Below are 15103 nucleotides of genomic sequence, written 5' to 3'. Positions count from 1 at the left end.
CAGGTCGATGAAAAAATAAAGTAATCTTCTAAAGATTTTGTGCCAGAATACGTTACTGTTAACTACATTAATAAGTTTATTATTATTATTATTATTATTAAAAAACCTTCACAGCCATAGATTATGACTTTCAAAAGCTCAGTTTCCAAAATTATATTCTGTTCCTGCAGCAATGCAGCGTATGATCACAGAAATCAAAATCCTTTGATTTAATTAAATAGTTAAATCAAACCATAACTGGTAACGATTGCACAACCAAACGGTTCTCCCTTTTCACCCGTTGATCCACTTTAAATGAAACGAGGCCAGGGAAACCACAAGGTGGCAGCAGAGAGGGAATGCAGTTGTGACGTGTGGGCACAGGTATGATCACAGAAATCAAAATCCCCCTCCGGTCACCAGTGTTCATATTGTGCAGAGGTTTATGAGACATGATGTGGCAGCTTTATGTTCACATGGCGATACAAAGCTGATCAGAGACATGCTGCAGCAGAACTCCCTCGCCCTGAGGGCTTGTCTACATCTAACAGCGCAAAGGGTCACAGAGGTTTGGTACGGAGCTGCATTCCTGCTCTCCAACACTGCAGGCTGTCAAACCGGCTATAGAATAAAATTATGCTGCATAATGATTTTTACTACCTCCTGTACAGAAGCTCAGTGGGTTGTTTTCAGCTTAATTATTTTAATCGATTTCCCTAAAAGACACATTTGGAGTGTACTAACGCAAAGCACTTTTAATTTTTCCTTAAAGTTAATGTATAACAGGAAGCATTGTGTACATACCGAGAGTCCGGAGCAAAACAAACTGCATCCCGAGAGCAAAAGGCCTTTCCTGTTCATCAACAGACCTGCAGGAAATACAGGAGGCAGACGTGAAGACAGGAAGACAGCAAAACGACTGTCGCCAGAGACGGCATCGCACCTGAGGGTTACAATGATGGCTGAGGGCTGGGCGCACGCCGTGATGAGCGTGACAATGAAGAGGAAGATGAGGAACGGGATGAGTGTGTTGCAGGTCCGGTCGCACTTCCCCGACACGGCGTAACCGTTCTCGTTCAGGTACGTCTTGACGATGACCAGCTGGAGCTGGTTGACCTGGCCGCCGGAGGACGGAGTAATGACCTGGCGGCTCTGAACGCAGCCGCAGTCTGTGTAGTTCCTGATCTGTGGTCAGAAAATGGGATCCTTTTATAATGAGGACTAAAATATTAAGGGTTACAGTACAGAATGGTGCCGAATAAACATCACTTTTTATTAGACATTATGTAAAGTCACAAGAGTTCCAAAAGGAATGTAAAGATAGGAAGGTCTCACCCCAGTGCTGTCATTGCCCACGGTGCTGCATCCAGCCAGGCAGGGGTTGAAGTAGGTGATGCCGTCAGAGCCGCAAACCGGAGCGTACTCGTGGATCCTGCAGCCGCAGTTAACATTGCAGCTGCCTGTCAGGTTCCTGTGGGTCATGGTCAGGGTCGGACTGAAATGAGACAAACAAAAACAAGGACAAATCAAGACTGGTCATTAGAAAACATTAATGGTATTCCTCCTCCGCAAAACATGGCTGGCACATGCTTTGATACAGGTTCGTACTTGTATTTTAGCACACAGGACATTTTACTGTCCCATTTTCTGGTTGGTCAGTTCACTGAGAACCAAAACCCTAAAGATAATTGGGCGACTATTTCTTTAACCTAAACTAAGCTCCAAAAGGAGAGGCTGACAACAACACTCTTCAGCGTGGATGATGAAGAGAGTGAGAGAGAATAAGATTTTCAACAGAGAACAGGAAGGCTGGACGTATTTTAGCTAAGTCGCTGTGTCAAACCCTTTTGAGTATGTCATTGAGCACGCAGGATTAGCAAGTAATCCAAATCCCCCCTTTCCAAGCTTGTTACATGGTTGAAGAGCAGAGGGGAGGGGTGGAGGATGCGACATGTATTGTCCAGCTCGCTGGGCAGTGTGGGAACAGTGTCTCTAAAGCAGGACGTTGGTTTAGTCTAAACCAGACGCAGTGAAGCGAGGATCGGGTTTTCTCTGGTAAGCTTCCTACTGAGCAATGCGGAACAGGCCAGGACAGATCCTACAAACACAACCGCTGACGGAAAAAATGAATCAAAAAAGTGAAATCACAAACATTTCTAAACTCATTACATAAAATGTCAATACTTCTGGCCTTTTATATTATGCTAACATAAAGACATTCACAATATTAGAATCATTGACAGCATTTCAGAGAAAGGTGCTTTGCTACAAAAACAATTGCACAATCTTTCGTCAATTCTCAAAGGAGCAGAGAAACGTGCACGTATCTAATAATTCATTTAAGTATAGTTTTAAAAAAACCTAATTATGTAGAATCAGCCAAAATATTAACTAATAAAGCATCTTAAAATGAGACACCGTGATAAGTATTTAACAAAAGCAATAAAAAAAATGATTATAAATTAATTATGTGACTGTAATAAAATGTAACTAACCAAAAAAAAACAACACGTAAAACCTCTAAAAGAAAATAAAAATGTCTTAATTAACTGTAACACATTTCTTGAATCAACTAAACAATTGAGCAAAAATTTAAAAGTATATATATATAAAATATCACCTTAGCAAAAGAAAAAGTAAACATTTCATAGCCAGAAAACATAAAAGCAATAAAGTGAAAAAGTAACAAAAAAGTAATTATATTACTGTAATAATTTACAAATGTACATTTAGAGATGAGAAGCCAGTTCCTTGGATTAACACAATAGACAGTATTGTGAAGAGCATCTTGCAAAAAAAGAAAGAAAAATTTTTTAAAAAAATATCACACATGTAACAACTTATTATGCAGTTGAGCAAAAGTAATCGTCTACAAACTGCTTAAACTAATCAAGTAAAAAAGTACTATGGTAAGAAAAACTGATCCAGATAAGATGTAAGGAAATTAAAAACACTTGTTAGAAAGTTTTTATACACACAACAGGAAACCACGAGAGCGGCCGTCTTTATCAGTGAAGGGAGAAAAGACTTCATCGAGCGGGAACGGGTCTACCTGCACCAAATGTCTCATAAACAGAGATTTAGTCTGCTGCAGTTTTTAATAAAGTGTAATTCAAATACATAATCATGTCCCACCGCGGTGAACGCTATACAGCTCAGTGAAAACAACTGCTTAAGAACGTTATGTAACCTTACATGCCTGCTGGCCCTGTCATTTCTCATCAGCCTGTTGGTGAAGCAGAGTCATGTCTGGACTAGGAAGTTTGCTGAAATATTCCTCCCATCTGTGCTGCTCACGACTACTGACCAGCGCTGTGAATAATGAGGCACTCTGACAGCTCTGTGGGCCCTCTGTAAACATGAGCTCACACAAGAAACAGCAACCTTATTAACTTATCAGTTATGGGATTTGAACAGACACAAAGGTTATTAAAGTCTCTTTGAATAACTTACTTTTAATAAAGGGGAGAATTTCACAGAGGCTTGGCTGACTTAGCCATGCTTCTGTAACAAACTGCTTCTCGTGCAGACTGGAGCTTTCTTTCTCGAAAATATTGGTATCAGCACCTTTTGAAAGCTTCAGAATCTCCTTTAAATATTTCAAAAATCAAATGTTTAGAAACTATGAGAACACAAATTATTCACTCAAACAAAGATTGCAAAGATAATCTTTGCATTATCTTGCAAAGATAATGCAAGATCTCTGCATGTTTAATCTCACCACAAGCTCCATATATCTCTCTTAACTTGCCCCTTGCTTAGTATGATTATATTAGTATGGGAAGCGACTGATAAAGGTCCAGAAAATGAATTTTAATATGGTTAAAATCAGATGAAAGTACATCTGTATTTATAGTAAAAATGTAATATTATTTCAAGGTCAGCAGGTGAAAGGTGGCCCCATGTTTCCGTCGGCTACGGGGTCTGGCACGTCGCATGGCTGCCCACAAGCTCCGCCGCCGACAGCGCTTTCAGAAATAGAGGTGGCAAAGTGATTCATCAGGTCACGAGAGCAGATGCAAGTGTTGCTAATTATTCCATCACACTGCAACACAATGCCATAACGCATGAGGATGATGGAAAGGTGGCAGCATCACAAGCCCACACCAGCTTCTGATTCATCACTCTGATAACATGATTCACACTGTTTATTTCACACAGAATCTGAAGCTATGAACCCTGATTGCGCTGCAGCAAGTGCACCTTTACTGCGTGTTTAGGTGTGAACATACAGCATACTGCTAAAGCGTTGATACCCCATCAAACTTTTCCCAAGGTGTCTGCCTATTTTTCAGGCAGAAATATCAGACTTCAAAAATTCCTTATTCTTCAACTTCATTATTAAATACAAAATACAAAACTTCATGGCAGATATTGTTTTGAACAAGGAGGTACACAAAATATAAAAAAGCTGAAAGGGCTATGAATGCTTTTTTCTGCAAGGCAATGCAGATGGCTACTAGTTTTAGGAATCATGAATGTTTTCTCACCCGGTTGTGTAGGGGATGTTGATGCCTCCTAGATTGATGCTCTCACAGCCGACGATGAAAAGCGTCGAAAAGCAGAGCAGGGACACTCCGCTACAGATCATGGCCAGCTTTGCCGACTCCCTCGCGCCGAGCTTCAGCTTCTTGATGATGTAGCCCCCGAGGACGATGCCCACACCGGCGCTGGGCACGATGATCAAACCTGCCAGACGACAGAGAGCGGACATAACCCGTGAGATGGTGGGAAGGGTTGCAGACACCAACCCCGGATGTGTTAGCACCGGAATAATTACTGTGAAGCACAGCCACATAAGTGCTTGTTATTAACAACGCTTTAAATAGGATGCACTCCTAGGAATACAATGTGAGCTTTTCAAGTCTATAAAAAAAAACAAACAGTGGTGTTTTGTTGCTGAATGTGTGCTGGATTCAGAAATGTCAGCCTCTATTAAGCTATGAATGACCAGAAGCAGCATTACTGGAACACTGCAGGCCGTCAGCGAGTCATTTCAGGACGTGACACGTGCGTCAAATCCGTTAGAGCCAGGCACACTGACAGCATGAGAAAACAAAATACTACTAGGGAGATGTAGAGAGCATTAAGTGTCATCATACAGAATTTCCAGGCCTGACAGCATCTCTGATGTGAGGCCGAAAGGCTTTCACAGCGGGGAGACAAAGACTGGGTCAGTAAGAAGAGGAGAAAGAGGGCGGCTCTCAGAGAGAATATCAAAATAGTCATTATAAAAGTACAAAGAAATGTCATCTGCTTCCTCCTTGTATCAGTGTGTGCTAGGACAAGAGACAAAGACAGAGCACGCTCAGTGACAGTCAGCCAACAGATTGAAGGCTTATCATCATTTAAGTGCATGTTTCTGTGCTAAAACCATCTGTTTTCTGCAAGATTATACATTTCACACTGCAAAGACTACACACACGCGCACACAAGCTGTGCAATGTGGTATTACATACTGCATGTGCAACTTAACCATCGTATCTGGATTAAAAGATTGGCTGACATTAAAGGGACAGAACCTTTTTTTGTGTGCAAGAGATTGCATTACAGATATACAGCAGCTGAGGTGAAAATGTTCTGCAGGCTACAGATCTACTTACTGTAGCTACAGTCCCGTGAAAAATACTTTCCATGATTTAACATTAGAAGCAAATAGTGTTTTCCATGAGGCCAGGTTGGTTGAATGAAAACAGCATTTGAAAACTCATTTTTGTGTCTCCTCAGCTTGTCTTTGTCTGTTATCAAAATTTGTTTGATGTTCTGAAACAAATCTGCGTGACAAGAAGTGCTGAAAGAAAATATATCCATAAGGGGGAAATGTGGCCACACTGCAATGACGCTCGTCAAACGGGAACGACAGACTCAGCAAGGAGGTAATTTATTGAACTCAATAGTATTCAGTTTTGATGGATTTGGTGTTGGATTGTATTTTTCAATTTTGCTTGATGTCCCATTTTTCAGATTTATGAGAACCCGTTTCTATAACTTCCAAGTCAGAGCACAGATCCCTTCTTTTTACGGCAAAAAGCAGGGCTGAGAGACGACGATAAGAAAATATTTGTTTTCCGACCTCATCTTTGAATTCCGCATCACCCAACAAAATATAACTGATGACCAAAAGCTTATAGAGAAATCTCATCCAGCTTTCATGCTAGAGGCTGATATAACATCTGTTTGGTTAAACTTTTTAATGCAATATATTTTTTTAAAAATGTAAAGGTAACTGCTTACACTGCTTATTTGTTCTGTCCTTACAAAGAGTCTCATATTGGAATGCAATTTTTGGTTGGTTGATTTAATTAATTAAATCTGGACTCCTATAACCATAACAATCTGGAGGCTGATTTGTGACAAAATGGCACCAACATAACATCAGATCAAACATCATAACAAGACAACATGTTTGTTTTTCAGTTCATAAACAATAAAACATATTAATCCCTGATTTATCTGATAATATTTGACTTTCAACTCTCAAAATGTCAAACTTAAATTTGGATAATACACTACAGTAACACTGATTCAGATTTGACAAAATGACATCAAACCCAAACCTTGCTAACGATATGAGAAATCATCTTGTGAAACATGCTCTTGTTTTTAGCTCATATTTTATTAGCTAATTTAATTGAGTCCAAATTCTTAATTATTAGTATTGTTGCTGTGTTTGTAATATTTTTGGTTTGTTTTATCAAAACAGGTCTCTCTTGTAAATGAGATCTTGAATCTCTATGAGGCAACCGGTATAAATAAAGGTCAAATAAATTTTTTTTAAAAAGCATTAAAAACCAATTTCCATCATCAGAGAGTTTTTACACCTGGGACTCAACGGAAGCACAGGACACCCATCAGCAGAAGTGCCCTCTTCTGTCTCCTCATGTCCAACCATCATCACATTCAAGCAGCTTGGCAGCATTTGGGTAGCCATGGCAACTGCACCACCCAATTGCCCTTACCCTGCGTATCCTGGCAACAGTCAGATGGAATGAGGTATTGTGTGTATTTCTCTTATGTTTGTTAAAGAAGCCATATGTCAACCACCATACACTGTGTGCCTGGATAAACACAAACACAGTAACTAACTGTTTCTGCTTTTAAGCTATAATTATGTTTCCAATCGTTGCCTCCTGTAATAATCCTGCTACCAGATAAGTTGCATGTTAGCAATGCCAGCTCGGCTGGGGGATTACACCAGTTTCTGTTCTTCTCCACACCACATACCGGATGGTGTACACAAACTGAAAGCAGAGCAAAACATGGAGTGTGGTCTTGACTTTTTGATATATTCTAATAAGATCTCACAATAAAAAAAAACAAAAACAAAAAGCAACTGAAATGGCAAGCTAGCATACCTGTGTAGATACTGGCTTTGGAGGCAGGAATGCCAAACTGTGACTCGATAAATTTGGGAATGAAGGTGATGAAGGCCGTGACGATGGCACACTCAGCGGTGTAGGACAGGCTGACGAACAGAAACGTCATGTTGCTGAGGATCCTCAGAGCGGCTTTGGGAAGGTCTGGGGGTGATATGCAAGAAAGACTGCATCGTTAGTGTCAGACTGCAATTAAGCCCATTCAGCAAGTTTTCCCCCAAACCATTAAAAACAACTTGATAAGCAAAATGCTGGAAAGGTTACAAATATAGGGGAAAAAAACACTAAGTTTACAACTTAAACAACACTTGTACAATCAAAACTTACTGAAATAACAGGGAAGTATTAACACATAAAAGTTTTTGAAACAACTTGTGCTTTTTCTCTCATTCAAAAGACGTATTCAGCCATGTCTCATTAAATTAAATAAGCACCTTGTTTCATGGATGACTACAGAAGGATAAACAGGACTTGAACACATAAATTCCCAATGACTTCTGTGTAGAAAAAACAACTTGAAGATTAAGTCATGAATCGGTCACATTAAAAGCAACAAAGCCAGCTAGGGGGAAAAAAAGTCACAAAATGAGAGGCGGATTAAATGTCTTTCATTAAAGGTTGTTAGGAAAGCTGACCAGTTGAACAGCATGACATGATGCCTTGATTTGGGATTTAACCAGCCCAGCTCTAATTCAGCAGGACTCATGGTGGGTGGGGAGAATATTAGAACCATGCGTCCGTGATCCCAGATCAAAAGTAAGAATAAAATAGTGATGCTAATTATGTCATTCCTGTGAGCCAGGACGTAATCCTGTCTGGAGTTGGGGACAGATGGCCTCGTCCTGCTGGGGTCCACAGCAGCTGTTCCTTAATCAGACAGATCACTTGCTTGCATTAGATGGCAAATCGCTTTTTTGTTGACTTTTGTTGGATTGCTCACTCTGTGAGCTTTTCTATCTGAATCGGTGGTTTCTAATGCAACTTTAAGCAGCCATTATTGCATATTATTACTATAACAAACAGTCAACCTTTCTTGTGAATGCTCTTTTTACCCTGCTGTTAAACACCACATTGTGATACTTATTACAAACAGCCTCCTGCTGTCTTTCAATCATGCCTTGAGTAATAAAAACAGCTTTAAGCCGATTTGATCTCACTGGCTTTTAATTGTTTGTGATTTCAATATTTTCACTAATCTTCCTATTGTTTTTTTATGCCTTTGTGTTTTCCATTAACATTTTGAGAAGTTTATGATACAATGCTTAAATAATAATTTTACAGAATAAGACTCAGTCACAGCATAGTTGCAAAACTCATTTAGAAATTTAGATAAAAAATTGCAATTATCAGCATCACCAAAGTGCTGACTTAAATTTGCTTTATGATAGAGGAGGTGGAGGATAAAATTCATGGAGACTAGGTCATGGATGAAGCTGACTATATTAAAAGGTGGCAATTTTAATTTATGACCTTGCTCAAGTGCAACACCAAAACAATTTATTCTGAACACATGGGGTCACATGGGACACACACAGCCCTGTTGGAACCAAACAGAAATTATATCCAGGTTATGCAAAACTAAAAGTAGTATCTTCAAACCGGAGAAACATTGGGAGCCATATTGCATGGTTCCACTAAGAGGCGGAATGATCTTCATAGCAACTGTAAAAAGAAAGACCATTAAGATAAATTCTCCCAAACGCAGAAAAGCTAATTACAACATTCATAGCAATTTTTGTCATTAAAAATTAAAAGCCATTAATAGATTGTTGAGTTGCCGAGGGTTAGGGTTAGACTCTGCAACAACACAAACAGAGGGTGACAGGAACCCAGAGATTCCTGCTATTTTTATGAAGACAAGTCATCCTTATCATTAATGATTTATTTTTATGTCTCTTATCTGACTTATTGTAGGCGTTTGTGTCTTATTGGCTACGTTTTATTTTATAACCTTGTGCAACACTTTGGTCCCTTTGGGTGTGTAAAGTGCTCTGTGAATAAACATTGATTGATTGATTTATTGAAGCCCAACAACTTTGCTTATTAGGCCGTAAATATGTGACAGTTAGTTTAGCTTCAAGATGAACTCCTATTCCTTTGAAACATTCAACAGCAAAGATCAATTTGATCTTGAATATGAGTTTTCGTACTGAAGCAAGTCACACAACAAATAGTGGAATGGGCCAAGATACCAGCTGAAATCTGTGTATGTGCATTCCTGAACAAATCTGTGACATAGCTAATCACTTAGTGAAACGTAAATATGATACACTGTGTCAGTAGCCATTTTTGCAATGCCTCCCAATCTTTCAGGGGAAAATTGCTTTCTCATAGCAATGGATCAAGGTCTGGAACATTCCATGATCCAAATTTTGTCCCTCTGATGTGCATTATGGGAAAACATTGAGCGTTAGCATTTTTTTCAGTGTTTGCTTGTGATGTGAAGGGCAAAGAAAAAAGGGGGGTGCAGCATACCTTTCATATAAAACGCTGAATTTGTGCAACAGACAAACAAGCACACCTCGACAGAAGGACACGTACTGTACTAAAATACATTCGGGATCTACGCAGCGAAGCTCCTGAGTCTGCGAAACTGGCCCCAGTTTGCACAGCAGTCCCAAACATCCTGCTGAGACAAATAAAACCAAGCTGAGGGAGCAGCGATCCGGAAGAACTGCAGCTCATTCCTGGCCTGCGCTGGATGCATCACCGAGACAAAGCGCTGTTTTGACTGCCCCAGCTGTGCACATAAGCATTAATTTGAGAGTGAGCAACCATGCTAAGTACATGTTTGAGTTTGCACAGAATTGGAGTGAGTGATGGCAAACACCAGCGGTGTATTTTAGCTGAGCTACACCAAAGCCTATGCAGTGCAGAGTGTGATGTCCCCTGGGAGCTCATTTAAAAGCGAAACAGAACAAGAGCAAAAAAAAAGAGACAGGAGGGAATCTGGGAAACACTACAGCAGGACGAAGTTCATCCGGGGAAAACCGGGTGTTTCCTGGCTCAGCGAGGACATATAAAATTTCTACGTTTCCAACAAAATCCAATGTTTACCACCACTGCACATCCATCAATACGATATTTACAGGAGATCTCAATAAAGCTTCCATTATTGGATAAGATGTCTAAGCCTCAACACTGATTGGATTAAAGCCTGTTCGCACATCAATATCTCACAGTTCATTTTACGGCACTTAGATGTCAAAACTATTACATACTTCAATGTATTTCATTGGGATTTTATGTGATGGAATAGTGTAATGTACAATTGAGAGGTGGAAGGAAAATGATGAATGGTTTTCTTGTTATAAAAAAATCTGAAAGATACAGCATGCATCTCTACTCCTCCCCTGTGGATAATTTTTTTTTTTTTTTCCAACTACAATTTCAGTCTTGAGTTCTCTCTCTACCAGCTTTTGAGACCGATAACGTCATTAATTGTTCTCTGAAAAAAAAATGAAGCCTAGTTAGACTGGACATTTGTAGCAGAGCTCTGCTAGGAGCACTGCTACAAATGAGTTATTGTTTTTTAGCTAAACTCTGCAAGATTATTCCAGCACTCAAAAACCTCAAGGTGAAATCATCCCTCCCTCACCTTTGATGTCTTTTCCAAATCCCATAGAGGAGGACACATTTTGGTCTTTGCTACTAGACTTTTCCTTCTTCACATCATCATCACTGGACACATCACCCAACGAACTCATCTTTTTCTTCTTCTTTCTCTTGTGGCGTGGAGGCAGCTTTTTGGGGAAGGCAAACATGGGGAAAATGACAAGAAGCATGGCAATGGAACACAGGAGGAATCCACTCCACCTTTAAAAAAAATAAAGACAAGATGGATTCAAAAGGGTGAAATATTTTACATTATAGTATGTGTGTCAATATTGAGATGGAGATAGCATAGAGGTGCAAGTGCATGTTTACCAGTTGCCAACGAAGCGAGGGTCATTCTGGTCAATGTTCACCACAGTTTTGGGGTCGACGTAGAAGCCGATTAGGACGCCTCCCAGCAGGTAGCCGGCAGCAGGTCCCAGGGCTCCCATAACATACATGATAGCTAAAAGAGACACATATGAAACCAGTTAGAAACAACCATAAAACCAGGACACATCAGTAAACTAGACATAACAATTTCCTGGTTGTGCTAACACTGTGATCTGAGGTATGGAAGTTATAACAGGTTTATAAAGCTTAAATGTTACTCAATTTCATTACAAGTGGGATAAACAGCTGCTTTGAATGAAAGCAAAAGAAAAAAAAAACAGTAACTTCAAGATTTTTCCTGTAATATTTTGTATGGACAAAGCTGTCAGGTATTCCCAAAAAAAGAAACTTGGTGATAAAGTGCATGTCTATATTTTGAAAAGGGCAAAGACAACGTGAAATCTTGAGAGGCTGTCATTTCTCTTTAGTTGGGTTTGATATTTTTCTCTGTCCTATTATCTGCAGCGGGTTTTTTTTTTATATGGGCAAAATGTCTCCTCACCCAGGGCGCTATGGCCTGAGAGTGCTCCAAGACCACTGGGGAAAGAAAATCGTCATCCCATTTGCACTCCAAGCAAGATTTCTGCTCATTTGTACATCCACAGTGCTAATGTTAACAAAAGATGGTCATAAACAGCTGGCTAAGCAATTTGAATCCTTTATCTGCTTGTTTATTTTTATGAAGTCTGCACTATAATTAGTTATTTTTCAAAATATACATAAGTTCCTTGAAAACAACAATCCCGGTTTTTCCACCAAACGCAGATGGACAATTTTCAATGTTTATGTTTTTTTTTATTTAATCAGGACACGTTTATATTAAGACAAGCATAAAATGCAGTAATATTCGAGCCACAGTTGCACTTAAATAGTATTTCTTTAAGATTCTAATAAGTTAGTGCTGAACATCATAGCTTCTTTGTATAACAATCTCTGTGTGTGACTATGGGTACTTTTGTTTAAAACTACCGTTTGAGTATATTTAAAAGCAGATTTGAGTAAAGTAGTCTACTGTACTGTAGTACTGTATAATAAATTCTTCAAAATGTAAAAAAAAGCACACAAAAAATAGATTATTAAAACTTTTGCAAGCACCCCTAGGGTTTGGATTTTCCTGCCATTGCAATTGAAACCTGATCTTAAATTTCTTAGTTTATTCATAAAACAATTTATTTATTTTTATAAAGTCAGAAATTTAAACAAAGATGATAACAGAATCTTTGCTGCCACTGAATCTGACTGGTGAATTTAAACTAAAGAACTTCTAAGTTTTGAAACCCAAATTACTGCCACAATTAAGACAGCTACAATTTTTTCTCATTGATGCTTTAATAACACTCTGTTCCATGTGTCTGTTTAAGTCGAACCTCTGGAGAGTTGTTCATTAACTCTGATTTATCATCCGCCTTATTCTGAGAACCTGTTCTGGGAGTGAAGGGAACGCTCCATCACCTCCAAAGGTCATTTTTCACAGCTTGCGTGTGCGACAACTGACCCGGAGGCTTGAGAGATCTCATGTCAACCTGGAGCGGCATACCTGCGGAAACCGCAGTGCAATTATGGAGTGAAACATTAACCCTCTGGAGGTGTTGGACCCTCAGCGAGGTGAGCCAAATCCTTTGTCATGTGCCAAAGTCGGAGGGAAAACTCATTAAATTTAGATAACCTTAGTTGGGCAGGTGGAAAAATCTCCTGCAGACATCCAGTGGAGAAGGAGGGAGGGTGGGGACATCAAAGTTGTATTCCAGTGGGAATCTGAAGGCAAACCTTCTATAATTACACCAGGAACATGGCAGGACGTAGGGAATGCGTGTGGCTGAGGGGAATGGATTAGCACTTTTTGATTATGGTTTGTGTGCACATATGCTGTTAAATACTGCAGTCTCACCCACACACAAAACACAGTAGATATATTTTCCACTTTAGAAAATAGCTGCAAAACCACAGGCTTCTGCCACTTGCCTCCCACAGTCACACATACAACCCCAACAAAATGCTGCTGTTCTTGTGTGAAAAGGTTGGTTTCTAAGATGGAAGCATTAAAACTCCAAACAGCATGCTTCGGCACGTGTCCGGGTGCCAGTGGTTGTGTCCAAACCAGCACTTAAATGCCTAATCTCTCCTGAGACAAAAAAGAACCCATCCTCTCAGACGGATTACATAAGGAGTGCAGGCGTACACACATGCATCCTCTCCTTCTCCAACAAGTAAGTTTGCTGAAGCTTGAAATAGAAACTCTCTGCTGCCATCCGAATGCTTCTACCGTCATATCTTTAACCTAACACAGGTTACTAGCCTCTCTTCTTCTGTAGGTGTAACCATCTAAAAGAAAAAATGCATTATCCTATTTTGCAGAAAGCTTAAATAAAGCACAAATCTTTATCAGATCTAATCAAATCACTTCCCCATAACGGTAGAAAACAGACAAACACACATGGGTCTAAACAACAGAACCCAACAATGGGTAACAAAAAAGAACAAATATGTGCAAATGATGCAATTTATAACATTAAATATTTCCTTTGACTGAAGTCTTTTCTTCAAGTCTCTAAAAAAAATTAAAAAATAACAGCAGGCTCCCCATCCCTCTTTCTTTTCTTTTCTTTTCTCACTTATCTCATATCTTTTTCAACTCTTTTCATGGTGCCGTTTCTCATATCCTGCTGCCTAGAGACTCAATTCACTGCAGCAGTGAAAGCCCTCACACAGTAACAGGATATTACCTCCCAGAGACAATAAACAATAAATTAAAGCTGCCAAGGACAACAATAGGTCGGCTCTTATCACCTCAATCTTTGAAATTAGAAATGAGCTCCACAAAACTTAAACCAGTGAATCAAGCTTTGACGGATCGTTACAAATTAAACCTTATTGAAGAGCGGACATATAGCAGATGACTGAGCTTTAGTGCTTAATTTAAATGTGATGGTAGATAAGAGAGTAAGTGTAATTTTAACTGAATTAAATGTTTTGACTTCTAAGTATTAAAATTAGATTGAGGCGGTATGATAAAAGCGCTAAATTATCAAAGTTTCGCAACATTTTATTTATGCAAAAATATCTGCATACCTACTAAATTAAGTAGTAGTTTTCATGTACTCATTGCACATAATGTTAATATTGTCAGAGCTCTCTGTTATGGTAGTTAGCCTGTATTTGGCTTCTTAGCTGAAATGCTGCTCATAGCTAGCCAAATATTAGTGCCGCCTTAGAAGAAACATTTGAAATGCAAGTTAAAGAAGGTTTTAAAACCATTTTCAGCTTATTTTGTAAACTTGAAACACTTAATTAGTGAATGCACTATATGCAACCCGCTACCTGCAAGAGGTAGAGCAACAATCTTTGCCAATGTCAGCTTTTCCTGCAGGCAATATGGCTCTCTACCCAGGGCAGCAAAGCCGTGGTGATATCACAGATGCTAAACTTTCTCTTACTTTTATCATGTTTAGACACTAAGTAGGCTTCATATGTTGTATACAGTGTAAGAAGTAAAAATATTTCAGCAGACTGCATTAAAGTCAGTTGTAGTGACACCAAGTTGATATCAGACTCAATGTTTATTTGACCTTAATTCAAATTCAAATAAAATTTTCTGAGGAATCTGGATTGCATTTAGTCATCTTTAGATAAAAATCTAAAAGAGTTAGAAAGGTCAAATTTTAACTAAGCTTAGATTCTTGTTACGTTTTAAAACATATTTGCTAAAGGAAAATGAGAGTCAACTAATTCTTCTCCATAGCTAATTTATTAAAACAATCGGG

At 39.1% G+C, this 15103-nt stretch overlaps 1 protein-coding gene across 1 annotated transcript in view; it reads right to left on the bottom strand.

The window, feature by feature from the left end:
- slco5a1 (solute carrier organic anion transporter family member 5A1) overlaps positions 1-15103 on the bottom strand; it is a 39054-nt gene that overhangs the window by 3877 nt on the left and 20074 nt on the right. Inside the window, exons 3-9 of the mRNA XM_032551046.1 lie at positions 11283-11415; positions 10954-11171; positions 7335-7499; positions 4470-4668; positions 1315-1474; positions 923-1164; positions 784-848 (exon numbers count right to left, since the gene is read on the bottom strand). Coding sequence (XP_032406937.1) covers positions 784-848; positions 923-1164; positions 1315-1474; positions 4470-4668; positions 7335-7499; positions 10954-11171; positions 11283-11415 — 1182 coding nt within the window. The remainder of the gene's footprint in view (positions 1-783; positions 849-922; positions 1165-1314; positions 1475-4469; positions 4669-7334; positions 7500-10953; positions 11172-11282; positions 11416-15103) is intronic.

Source organism: Xiphophorus hellerii, chromosome 21 (assembly GCF_003331165.1).
Source record: "Xiphophorus hellerii strain 12219 chromosome 21, Xiphophorus_hellerii-4.1, whole genome shotgun sequence".
Taxonomy (NCBI): Eukaryota; Metazoa; Chordata; class Actinopteri; order Cyprinodontiformes; family Poeciliidae; genus Xiphophorus; species Xiphophorus hellerii.
The sequence above is the reverse complement of the archived record's forward strand: the minus strand, read 5'-3'. Positions and strand labels throughout refer to the sequence as shown.